Source organism: Kogia breviceps, chromosome 13 (assembly GCF_026419965.1).
Source record: "Kogia breviceps isolate mKogBre1 chromosome 13, mKogBre1 haplotype 1, whole genome shotgun sequence".
NCBI lineage: Eukaryota > Metazoa > Chordata > Mammalia > Artiodactyla > Physeteridae > Kogia > Kogia breviceps.
This window is the reverse complement of record NC_081322.1, coordinates 73,547,967-73,561,127: the sequence shown is the minus strand read 5'-3', so window position 1 is coordinate 73,561,127 and position 13,161 is coordinate 73,547,967. Positions and strand designations below refer to the sequence as shown.

General features: G+C 35.1%; 1 protein-coding gene and 1 long non-coding RNA gene across 9 annotated transcripts in view; one reads left to right on the top strand and one right to left on the bottom strand.

Moving 5' to 3' along the window:
- Window positions 1-13,161, top strand: part of LOC131767981 (uncharacterized) — a 392,450-nt gene that overhangs the window by 317,030 nt on the left and 62,259 nt on the right. The gene's annotated exons all lie outside the window — the stretch shown is intronic.
- ADGB (androglobin) overlaps window positions 7,387-13,161 on the bottom strand; it is a 157,242-nt gene continuing 151,467 nt past the window's right edge. The window contains exons 34-36 of the mRNA XM_067010977.1: window positions 9,553-9,643; window positions 8,678-8,861; window positions 7,387-7,797 (exon numbers count right to left, since the gene is read on the bottom strand). Coding sequence (XP_066867078.1) covers window positions 7,609-7,797; window positions 8,678-8,861; window positions 9,553-9,643 — 464 coding nt within the window. The 3' untranslated portion in view covers window positions 7,387-7,608. The remainder of the gene's footprint in view (window positions 7,798-8,677; window positions 8,862-9,552; window positions 9,644-13,161) is intronic.

The window sequence follows — 13,161 nt, the reverse complement described above, 5'->3', positions numbered from 1 at the left end:
AACTCAAAGTGGATCATATACCTTAATATAAAACTTGAAGTATGAAAGTTCTAGAAGAAAACATAAGAGAAAATATTTATGACCTTGGATGAGACAAATATTCCTTAGGTATGACACAGAAGCATAATCCATAAAAAGTTGATAATTGGGCTTCATCAAAATTAAAAGTTTTTATATATTCTATCAGAAGAATAAAAGGACAAGCCATAGACTGGGAGAAAATATTTGCAAATCATGTATCCAACAAAGGGCTTGTATCCCGAACATATACAGAACTCTAAAAACTCAATAATAAGAAAACAAACAGGTTGATGAAAAATAAGCAAGGTATTTGATCAGACACATCACCAAAAGAGTTATGTGAATGGAAAATAAGCACATGAAAAGATGCTCAATGTCATTAGTCACTAGAGAAATACAAATTAAAACCATAAGAGATACCACTACAAACCTGTTAGACAGCGAAAATGAAAAAGATTGACCATACCAAGTGTTGCTGGGCATGTGGGAGAACTGAAACTTTTGGGAATATAAAATGATCCCACTGCTTTGGAATACAGGTAAAAAGTTAAAGAAAATAATCATATGCCTACAGCAGGACCCAGTCATTCCACTCTGAGTATTCACCAAGAAAAATACAAGCATATGTGCATACAAAGATTTAAGCACGAATGTTTATAATGGCTTCATTTGTAATTGCCAAAAACTGAAAACAGCCTAAAATGTCCATCAATAGGTAAATGGATAAACAAATCATTTTATAAGCATATAATAGGATACTACCGAACAGTAAAAGGAAATGAACGAATAGGTACATAAAACAACATGGATAAATTTCAAAGTAATTATACTAAGTGAAAGAAGCCAGACAAAAAGGGTACATGTAGTATGATTCTACTTATATAAAAAACTAGAAAATGCAAACTAATCTATCATAACAGAAAGAACAGTGGTTGCAGGGATGAGCAAAAGGGAAGCATAACAAAAAGGAAGAAACGTTTTGTGAATGATGGATATGTTTATTATTACATCAAAACCTATTAAAACTTGTGCTCTTTAAGTATGTGCAGTTTATGTCAATTATACCTCAGTAAGCTGTTAAACATGAGGAAGGAAGGAAAATAGTTTGATATATTTAAAAAAATTTCTAGTTGGCATAAAATTTTAAAGAACTTTCAACATGACTCTTAAAAAACATGTATAGTATGGTTTAATTTGTATAAAACTGGACATCTCTGTGTGTATATATGCACACAGATATATCTAGGAAGATGATCATCAGAAAGTCAGTAGTTTATCTGAGTGGCAGGATTTCAGATGTTTTTTTCTCCCTTCTTTTATACTTTTTATGCTTTAAGTTGTTTTTACAGTGGACATGTATAGTCATAATCAGACAAAGCAGTGAAGTTGTTTGAAAAGAAAAATAAAGACCACCATAAGAAGCTTAAAAAAAATAGTGAGTAAAATCTGTCTAACTCTATATAAGTTATTAAAGGTAATGAGATGAAAGTGAAGCAAATAACATTCAGATAGAAAATAAGAACATACCAGAGAAGTGTGTATTAATCAGAAGAAAAATGTTGTATAGTAAAAATTTTTTAAATTTTAGAGCTTTGAAAAATCAGAAATAGAAAAATAGAAAAGCTCAGAAAAGCAATAGGTTAAAAAGTATAAGAAAAGTAGAGAATAAAAAGGTAAAAAAAAATAAAACAAATTATGACAGCAATAAAAAAGATTTGACAGAAGTGATTGATGATTAACGATACATAATTTAATTATAAGGACAAGATATGCTTGCAGCTGAATTTCATCTAACTTGAAGAGAATTTAAAATACCAACTACTACAGTTGAATAAAGTGGAGGTTAGGGACGCCAACCCCTGGGCAGTCGAAAATCAAGTATAACTTTTGACTCCCCCAAAAACTTAACTACTAAAAGCTTATTGTCGACCAGAAGCCTTATCAACAACATAAACAGTTGACTAACACATATTTTGTATGTTTTATGTATTATATACTGTATTCTTACAATAAAGTAAACTAGATAAAGGAAAATGTTATTAAGAAAATCATAAGGAAGAGAAAGTACATTTACAGTACTGTATTTATTGATAATGTAAATATACATCGTCTGTTTACAAGGTGAATCGTCTGTCAGTACCTAATACATCAGTATTGTCTATATGATACAAAACACTGTAGATGTTATACTAATTACTAACACAACATCAAAAATGAAAAGATAATGTGAAAAAGAACTTTATTTACAGGTATAGCAATTCATGCATTGATAATAAAGCAGCAGCAATATGATTGCTTTATGGTAGCCTAATGTAATTAATGTAAATGCTTCATGGCAGCTTAGCCCATACACTCATGAATGAATTGACATACAATTTTTGTGACATACAGTATTATAGTCATATTCATAATGCAGTATGGAAATACTGTTACAGTTTTTAAAAAGCCATTTACCTGTGATGATAGGCTGATAGGCAGTTTCTTCAATTACAAGAGAGGCATACTGTATAGTAATATACTATAATTCTTTGAAAGCAAAGTTATAAAACAGTAAGAAAACTAACACATATTAATTTTGTATTAACTATCACTCACCATACGTCTTTGTAAGCATAGGCTCTCCCCTTCAATGCAAATCTTTCACAGGATGTCCTACAGGATGAATATTTAGGCGACAATGAGGATGATGATGACACAGAAGCATCTCATGCACTGCTTGACATACAGTTATTAGATTTTCACACGAAGACACACACATACACAGCAGATCAGTTTATTAACTGTAAGGCATGTACCATCCATTATGTGGATGGTACATTATGTACCATCCATTAAGTGGAAGTGGATCATCATAAAGGTCTTCATCCTTATCATCTTCATGTTGAGTAGGCTGAGGAGGAAGAGGAGGGGTTGGTCTTGCTGTCTCAAAGGTGGCACAGCTGGAGGAGGTGGAAGGGGAGGAGGAGGGGCAAGCACATTAGGTCTAACTTTACAGAAATACATTCTAATTTCTGTCTGACTTTTTTGCTTTTTCATTTCTCTAAAGTTTCTGTATGGTTCCAAGCCTTCTTCTACCATTTGCTTTAGTTTCATTCCCCGTATCATAGAAAGGTCCATGTTGTAAAATAAGTCAGAAGCAGTCTTGAGTAATTGGAGCCCTTCTGCCAGATTGTCTAATGTCAATCTGCTTTCTGGCATTGCTTCTTCTGTGTCTTCTTCCTCCTCATCTGGCACTGGTTTGGAAGCACTCATCTCCACCAAGTTGTCTTCTGTGAATTCCTCTGGTGTGGTATCTGTTAGCTTTTGAATTTCTCCAAGATCCTTATCTTGAAACGCTTCACCCCACCCCACGGCATTTTTTTGATATATTCACAATCTCTCTCATGATTTCCTTGATTGGCTCTGTCGTAAATCCTGTGAAGTCATGCACAACATCTGGACACAGTTTTCTCCAGTAGGAATTTATTGTATTGGGCCTTCTGGCTTTCACAGCTTTCTTCTATAACAACGATGGCATATTCAATGGTGTAATTTGTACAGACTTTCATGATGTTCTCTCTATTGGAGTTCTCTTCCATAGCATTAATAATCCTTTCCATAGAGTCCTGTGTGTAATAAGGCTTTAAGTTCCTTATTGTTACCGAGTCCAAGCTTGTACTGCTCACATCACGACAGGCAAATAAGTTGGGAGACAAGGTGCTGCTGCAAGGACTAGATACTTTATTCAGAAAGCCAGTAAACTGAGAAGGTGGTGGAATAATGTCCTAAAGAACCATCTTAACTTGGAGTAGATTCAGGCTTCTTTTTTTTTTTAGATGTTGGGTGTAGGAGTTTATTATTTATTTACTTTTGCTGTGTTGGTTCTTCGTTTCTGTGCAAGGGCTTTCTCTAGTTGTGGCAAGTGGGGGCCACTTTTCATTGCGGTGCGTGGGCCTCTCACTATCGTGGCCTCTCTTGTTGCAGAGCACGGGCTCCAGACACGCAGGCTCAGTAGTTGTGGCTCACGGGCCCAGCTGCTCCGTGGCATGTGGGATCCTCCCAGACCGGGGCTCGAACCTGTGTCCCCTGCATTAGCAGGCAGATTCTCAACCAATGTGCCACCAGGGAAGCCCAGGCTTCTTTTATGCTAAGGGAAAAGGGGAAATGGGAGGGCTCACGATTAAAGGGTAAAGGCAGATTGCAGACTTTTTAGAGACACCTGGCCTTCAAGGGAAACATGACATTTCTTTGTGCTTCTGCTTGCTCATGTAGGCCAGATCACAAGGCTCCTGCAGAAACTTCAAGTTGTTAGCAGTTATTTTTACTTTACCATTCTTATCTCTGCTTATTTGCAAGGTTTCTAGGCTGAAACCTTATCGACAACAAGTAATAGCCATAACTAACCCTGGACCGTGGGATGGGAACTTTCTTCAGGAAACTTACTGAGCTATTTGGGCACAAGCAGTGTTTCTCTAATGTTTAACTCTTGACGTGCAGGACTAAAGTAATAGAATATATAGGCTAAAGAATGAGGGAGGCAGTTTCAACAGGGTGTTAGTTCTGTTCTTCCTCTGTTACATTATGACCCCTTGATCTAGAGGCTGCATTAGAGCTGTTGTGTTTGGGGGCAAGTAGACCACTTGAACACCTTCAATGTAGAACTCATGGGGTTCTGGGTGGCCAGGGTCATTCTCCAATATCAAAAGAACTTTAAAATGCAGTCACTTGCTGGCAAGGTACTTCCTGACTGACCAATCCAGAAGACGGGGTTCCAGTGTTCAGGCCTTCTTGTGATACAACCAAGCCTGGCAGCTGGTGTTTATCTTTCGCTTCAAGGCGTGGGGGTCAGCAGCTTTATAGATAAGGGCGGTCCTGATAAACCCAACTGCATTTGCACAGAACTGTAGCGTTAGCCTGTCCCTTCCTGCTTTAAAGCCTGGTGCTCGCTTCTCTTCCTTACTAATAAATGTCCTTTGTGGTATTTTTTTTTTTTCCTAGAATAGGTACTTTTGTCTGCATTAAAAACTGTTCAGGCAGATATCCTTTCTGTTCATTTATTTAATGGCTTTTGGGAACGTGTCTGCTGCCTCTAGGTCAAGAGAAGCTGCTCTCCTGTTATCTTGACATTTGTTAAGCCAAACCTCTTTCTAAAATTATCAAACCATCCTTTGCTGGCATTAAATTTCCAGCTTTAGATCCTTCACCTTCCTTTTGCTTTAAGTTGTCATATAATGATTTTGCTTTTTCTTGAATCATATTAGAGTGTATAGGTATGCCTTTCTTAGAGCAATCCTGCACCCACAGAAAAGCTACATTGTCAATACAAGATAAAAAGGTATTTCTCAAAAACTCCAAAGTTTTCCCACCTGCTGGCATAGCTACAGTAATGGCTTCATAAATTTCATTTTTTTTTTTTACAGTGGTCCTTATTCTGGATTCATTTCTCTTGAAATGTTGGGCAATTGCAGCTGTAGATCCCAATCTATAGTACATATCAAGCAATTCAACTTTTTCTTGTAACGTCAGGACTTTTCTCTGTTTCTTGGTAGCACTTTCAGCATCACTAGTGACACTTTCTATGGGTTCCCTGATGTTATTCAAGGTTTACAGTGTTGTGCTGAAAGCAGTGAAAAATACTCAAATTCCATGAGAGATCGTTTTTTACTGCCATATGCATTTTACTGGAGAGACTACTGCTCACATGGAGATGATTAGCATCACATGGCATTTTAAGCAGATGCTTACAACACTTGAGCTCACTGCAAAAGCAACAGGAAGTGGCTACAAAATTATTACAGTAAATACTGGATTGGCCAAAAAGTTCCTTCAGGTTTTTCCGGAAGATGTTATGAAAAACCCGAAGGAACTTTTTGGCTGAACCAATACTACAGATAATTTTATTCAGTTATGATTTAATACTACATTTTTATGTTTGTTTATATTCCTCTTGACTGCCAGAGGCAGCAGGTATGATCTGCAAGTGTTTATTTTGATAAATTTTAACTTTTTATAATGGATTTGTGACATTTCATGGTAGTAAATGATAACACAGACTAGTGTCTACATGTATTTTATGCATTCATGACATATCTGACTTTCTTAATTTTTAAATTATTTCTAGACTACACAGTTCATCTGTGAGTTTTTCAAATTGTTGCAAGTCTCAAAAAAATTTTTCCAGTATATTTATTGAAAACTATTCATGTGTAAGTGGACCTGCACAGTTCAAACGTGTTGTTTGAGGGTCAACTGTACTTGAATATCCTGATACACACATGTACACACACATTTTCATGTAGATAGCTTGTATAGTAAAAATTTAAAACCAAAGTAATTAGCTGGGTAAATTATGGTATATTTATACTATGGAATGTTGCACAGCAGTTAAAAAATAATAAATTACTTTTGACTAGATTTTATATTGTATGGTGAGAAAACTCAAAATAAAGTGAAGTATGTATTATAAAATATCAATTTGTAAAACAAGCCATGATGTAATATAAATATTGATGTATAATGACATGAGATAAGTGAAAAGTATGGTAACATCCACACTAGGTTGTTCCCATGGATTATTTGGGAGGGGCTGGTAGATCAGAGGGTTGTGAAGGAAGTTCAGGCAAAGAGTAGTAGAGGAAAAATGCATGTGTTTGCATATTTAAATAAGTAGATTTACACATACATATGTATAAAGAATTAAAAATTTAATAATAAAGAATTTAAATAAATGAGAAAAGTGAAATCATCTATCAAAGTGGAACAGCTTTGACTGGTTCAGAAATAACTATGGGAATCTTCACCTGAGAAAGTCATGAATTGGAAGTGTGCTTTGGGGGCAGTTTCCTACCATGTGTCTCAGTTAAGGCACTAGCATACAAGAACATGCTCTATGTTACAAAAAATACAATGCTGGTACACATAACAAAGGATGTGTGTGATCACATTCTCTATGCCTGGGTTGCTCTGACTCATTCTTAGGATTCTAACTTCTAGCACTTTGAGTGTGTGCTGAACCTACACAAGTTCTTGCCCAATGAAGGGAGTTTGTTGGCATTCTGCTTTGAAAAAGAAAAGCACAAGTCTGAAGCATACTTTTTATTAAAAATTTTTTTAAAGTTTTATTTATTTTTGGAGGTTTTTTTTTTTAGTGTGTTTTTCACGCTTGACTCTAAACTCATACAGAGCGTCATCTCTACCCTGTTTAATGATTTTGAAACATATTTTTTAATATATTAAAGTCTTCAAAGCTAGAGATGAAAGAGCAAGAGCTATTTTTCTCATTGTGGAATTTTTCAAAGGCAATCCTGTTGGTTCACTTATGATCCTGTTCTGGCACTAACTAAAAATGAAGCAATTCAGAGTGAGACACATACATTTTATTACATTCCAAATATTTTGAGACTATTTTTATTGAAATTTTATACTCAAATCATAGCTCTCTGGGAAGAACCAATAAGTTAACATCAAAACACAGAAACTACTTCTAAGGTGGGAAAACATCTATTTTCAATTGACCTAATACCTTATTTTCATCAAAAGGCAAAGTTATAGATAATTAAGAGTAGGTTTTCCCTCTTTGGAGGAAAGGGAGTATTGTGCATCTCCTGGTCACTTTTTCTTTCCTTTCTGTTTTTTTTTGTGTGTGTCTGGAGCCGGGACCTTCTTTTCTGGCTCTAGCCGGATCGCGGCTTCCTCCGCAGCCTGAGACTCCAATCTTTGGCGCTCAGCTTCCAGTAACTTGTTTCTATACTCTTCCCGGATATTGAAGATCTTCTGCCGGGCTTCATCTAAGGAGTCCTAATCCAAACAAACAAATAAACAAAAAACCTAAGCAAATAAGATCGACTGATAGAGCCTTATTATGGTTTCATAAAAAACTGCACTCCCTTTCCTCAGGCCAACAGACTCATAGGAAATTATTGAAGAAAGATGAAAATTAGGTTATGGTCTCAAATGTTTCTTAGTGCATAAAGCATGAGATATCAATGGGCACATCAGATTTTACAGAATGGTAAATAAAAGAGTCAGTAGGACAAAAATAAAGGTGAAGAAAGAAATGAGCGGGGATTTTGATAAAGCAACTATCTGCTTTAAATGAATTCAGACATAATCTATATAAAATATGCAGCCGGTGTATCTCTCACAGTAACTGTGCTCAATAAATTACTAGTTCCCCATACATATTCTAACCCTGACAAAATATATCTGATTTGTACGTGAAGAACTTTTGGTGGTATCTTTTTTCTTCCTCTCACTTCCTTCACCTTCACATCTTAACGTGGCTGGTGCCACCGATTTCTGAGCCTTTGGGGCATTCTGTGTAGCAAACTGGGTTGACTCTTAAGAGTTTTTCTGCTGCCAGCTTAGGATTTGGCTACTTCAAGTCTGATAATGCAATCTTCCTTCAGCTACTTTCCGACTTCACAAATATTTTGCTGTTGTCTCTGCTTCCATTCTTCAAATTTTGTGGATAAATTTCCAATAGTGTATTTTAGAGGGATTTTAGGGAGTGAGTAAAATAGATGTGTACAATTAATTTGCCAATTTTCTGAGAAGTTGGGAACTAAATGTTTTCAAGGCTTCTTTCTACCTGGTTACAATATGATTCTATGACCCCTTTTTAATATTACAGAAGAATTTGTCAATTGTGATCCAATATATGCCCTTTTAGACTCACCCGCATCTCCCCATACATCTCCAGAACTTGATCCTTTACTTTAAGCCTCTCTTCTTGCTCAGTATCACGAATGCTAAGGAGTCTGGTCCTATACTGTCGAAACTGATGGACCTCCTCTGCCTTTTGCATCGCCTGCTGCTGAGTCAGCTCATCCGTTTGCAGCAGAGGATCAGTATTTGTTTTTCTTGATATAAAAACATCAAAAGAGATACATAAGTCATTTGGGAACTCTAGCATGAACTTTAGCACTCAAATATTTAAAATCATCTCAGTAGGGTGGTGGTCTGAATCAAATCAAATATCAGGAACAGAAAGAATAAATCATTATTTTTACATGGGCTAGGCTCCATTTATTAACTCACTAGTATTTTAGGAAATTATTTTAGGAAAATACCAGCAAAATTAGATGTGCTATTTGAAGAGGTGTTTGTGGAATTGGTGTGCGAAGCTATGAGAATATTTTGTAGGTGTTTTCTTTTTAATTTATGAAGCTAAGTAGGTTTGAAAATGTTTTCAAATTGATAAATGTGCTTGAGTAACTACCTCTATTAATCCTATTGTTTAGTTCTTAAGAAAATTCAATCTAAGTAAATAATAGCAGCAGGTATGAGGGGATTTTTCTGCAGCTCAACTCACCTTAACCAGGCTACAAATTAAATCTTTACAGAAAACATTTAAATGCTTTTATAACTGAGTTAATAAAACATTTGCTAAATTTAAGATATGAATTCTGTACTTCTAAAAATTCAAATACACTTAAAATATATTAAGCATTTAATTTCAAATTTTCTGTTGTTTAGCAACTGCCTATTGACAATCTATCCAAAATTCCATGAACACAGATGTCTGCATTAACCATGTTTATTAAAACTTACCGTACATATTGACTTAAGTCTACACATTCTAGTTTTTTTCGAATAAGTTGGGGAGACATTTCCAAAATTGTTGGGGATCGTGAACGAGGCCCTGTTGTAAAAAAAAAAAAAAAGTCCTAGGCTTTCAAGAAATAATCAACAGTGACCAACTAAACGATTGCATATCTTGTTTAAATTGACAATATTTTGGACTTGCCTTGCTTAATATGATTTTAATGTGGTTTAATGACTTTATTGAGACATAATTATATTTTATGTTTATCCTCTAGCTGGTGTAACTATACTTATAGTGAAATGAAGGAGATGACAAAATGAATATAGAAAAAGATAAATATGCTCTATAAGAAGAGTAACAAAATTACTCTAATTACAGTTAAATGAAAGCAGAGACCTAAAAAGGTCATACTTTGTTATAAAATTTCATTATAAACAAGTTATACAAACTAATATTTAAAGAGCTTGGTCTATCCGTGAAAGCTATGCGAAGCACTATGGGAGTGGGATATAAAAATGTTTTAAGACACAGTATCCTATCTTCAAGAAAGTTTTAGTCTAGTAGAGTAGGCGATATATAATAGGTGAACGCTGAAAATCAAGTATCAGGAGATTTTTACCCCACAGACTCAAGAACCCACGAGAATAGTTTTAAGAAAGAAATTTTAGAGACTAAGATATTAACCATTCAGCCTTTCCAGCCCATTTAATCTCTTTTTAAAAAAAATTATTGAAGTGTAATTTACATACCATAAATTTACCAATTTTAAAAGTATAATTCAATATATTTTAGTAAATTTACAGAGTTGTGCAACCAGCACCAAAATCCTGTTTCAAAACATTTCCGTTATCCAAATAAATTCTTTTGTGCCCTTTTAAAGTCACTCTGCATTCCCACCACAAACCCCAGGCTTTCTGTCTCTGTAGATTTACCTTTCCTGGATACTTCATGCAAGTAGGAATCAAAAAATTAACTTTTTAAGAAACTGTCAAATCATAGTGTTTTGATTATTGTTAGCTTCATAATAAATTCTGAAATCATGAAGGTAAAACCCTTCCTCTTGGTTCTTTATCAAAATTATTTTGGTCATTCTGGGTATTTGCATTTTCATATAAGTTTTGGGATCAGCTTGTCAAATTCTGTAAAATGTCTACGAGGATTCTGATAGAAATTTATAGATCACTATAAATTTGATCCATCTAAATTCAGTATCTAAATTCAGATACACTGAATTTATAGATCAATTTAGGGAGAATTAATATCTTACTATATTGAGTCTTCTAGCCCCAAAGCATGGACTGCCTCTCTCTTTATTTAGATCTTTCAAAATTTCCTTCAGAAATGTTTTGTAATTTTCAGTATACACGTCTTGCACTTTTGTTAAATTTATTTCCATATATTTATTATTGATGCTATTGTGAATGAAACTGTCTTCTTAATTTCATTTTTTGATTGCTCATTGAAATGTAGAAATAAAAATATATTAATCTTCTGTCATGTAACCTCACAAAACTCACTTGTTAGTTCTAGATGATATTCTTGGTTCTTTTCCCATGATTTCTTAGGATTTTCAGTATACAGGATCAACTTGTCTGACAATACAGTTTTATTTCTTCCTTTCTGATATGGATGTATGGTTAAAGTGTACATCCTGCGTTCTTGAAGGTTGAAGTCACTATATCTGCTTTGTTACACAGATCTCTTTATTTAATTTTTGGCTTATTTTTTGCTCTTCCTGACCAGTACCACAGTCTCAAGCAGCTGTGATGCTGGCTATTCCAGTTGTTTGCCACCAAGTTCACTATTCCTTGCAACAATATCCATGGGCATAGAACTTTTCCATGGAGCCTTAAATCAGGTAAATCTTTTTTAGCATTGGCAGCAAGACGGCTGGTTCTCCTGGCTACCACGCTACAGACCTTGGGGCTGATGAGGGAACCCCACATTAATATGCAATTGGTAGTTGGTAGGCTAATTGTGGTAGACAGACTAATGGAACTCCGAGGATATCCATGTTCTAACCTTTGAAGCCTATGAATATGCTACCATACAGGGACTTTGCAGATGCAATTAAGGATCTCGAGATTGGAAGATAATGCTGTATTATTCAGGTGGGCTAAACCCTTGTAAGGAAAAAGAGAGGAAGGTAGAAAAGATAGAATCCAAGGAGATGAAGTGATGGTCATAGAGGAAAGAGAGAGAGGGGGAAGGAAAGAGAGACATAGAGATAGACAGGGATTTGAAGATGCTATGCTGCTGGCCTTGATATAAGGAAGGAGCCGTAAGCCAAAGAGTCAATGGCCCTAGAAGCTGAAAATGGAAACCGATCCTCTCCAAGGGCCTCCAGGAGGAATGCTGCCCTGCCAACAGATTAACTTTAGAATTTCTGCCCTCCAGAACTGTGAGAAATTTGTGTTAAATCACTAAATTTGTGTTTATTTGTTACAGAAGTAACAAGAAATTTATCCAACTAAGTTTATTTTTTTGTTTTTATTTTTAATAAACATTTTTCATTTAGTTGTACACCCTCAGAATTTTGAAATGTTTCTTAATCTTTTCCAGTTTATCATTGCTTTTGGGGAGGGGATATGTCAAGTCTTCACTCTGCCATGCAAAAAAATCCCACCCTCCCCCTGGCTGTTTAATCTTGCTTTTCACATGTGGTTGGAATAGTCTCCGGGAATATTGTAAAGTGTTTAATTTATAACAACTTGTTAAAAGGGATTATTCATAGAAATATAATCTAATGTAAAACTTAAAAAATGTAAAAAACAGTAACATCAAATTAATTTTCCATTTTTCAAAAATATCATGCTTTTATAGGCATGATACCCATGAGAAATCAAGAATATAGTAGTACAAACCCGAACTTTGCTCCATTATTGAAACATAAATTCAGTCATGTTTTTCACTTTATAACATTAAATAAAACATTCCTGAAATACTGCATCTTATATACAATATGACTCTTCTAGAAACCAGTGGTTAATAACTTTTCTTTTTTCATCAAGGTTGCTCTGTGATCTTAGATTTCTGAAGTTCATTTGTTTTTCTTATGAACCTATCTACTTTCGTTGCATATATTTTTGGCATTTCAAACTTGAATTGTTTCTGTAAGACACCAACTCCGCTGACTCTGACTGGAAAGAAAATGTTTTTGATTGGGTGTTTGTGTTCTCTTGCATCCTGCCAAATAATATGTATTTAAACAGGGAGGGTGTAAAAGGGGAAGAGAAGGTTAGTCTTCATTTTCACTTATAAAACTGTTGTCTCAGAATAGGGTGTAAGTGTAGTATGATGTTGGACCTCTAGAACAGTGCAACTCCAAGTGTGTGCTCATGCTTGCATGTGTGTGTGCGCGCACATCGTCCCTCTGCAAACTGGTACTCTGTGGGATAAGTTCGGAAAGTTAGAGTATGCATTTAGAGATATTTTTACAGCAATTGGCCATCACTGGGTCATTTTATTATATTTTATAAAAGTTTCAGTTTGCAACAGAATTGTCAGAAAACTTCTTTCATCGTAGATTGTAAGAAAATAACTGTTTAAAAGAAATGGTGAAGAATAGTTTGACTGATTGTGAAGCCTGGGGAAAAGGTTGGGACTAAAGACAA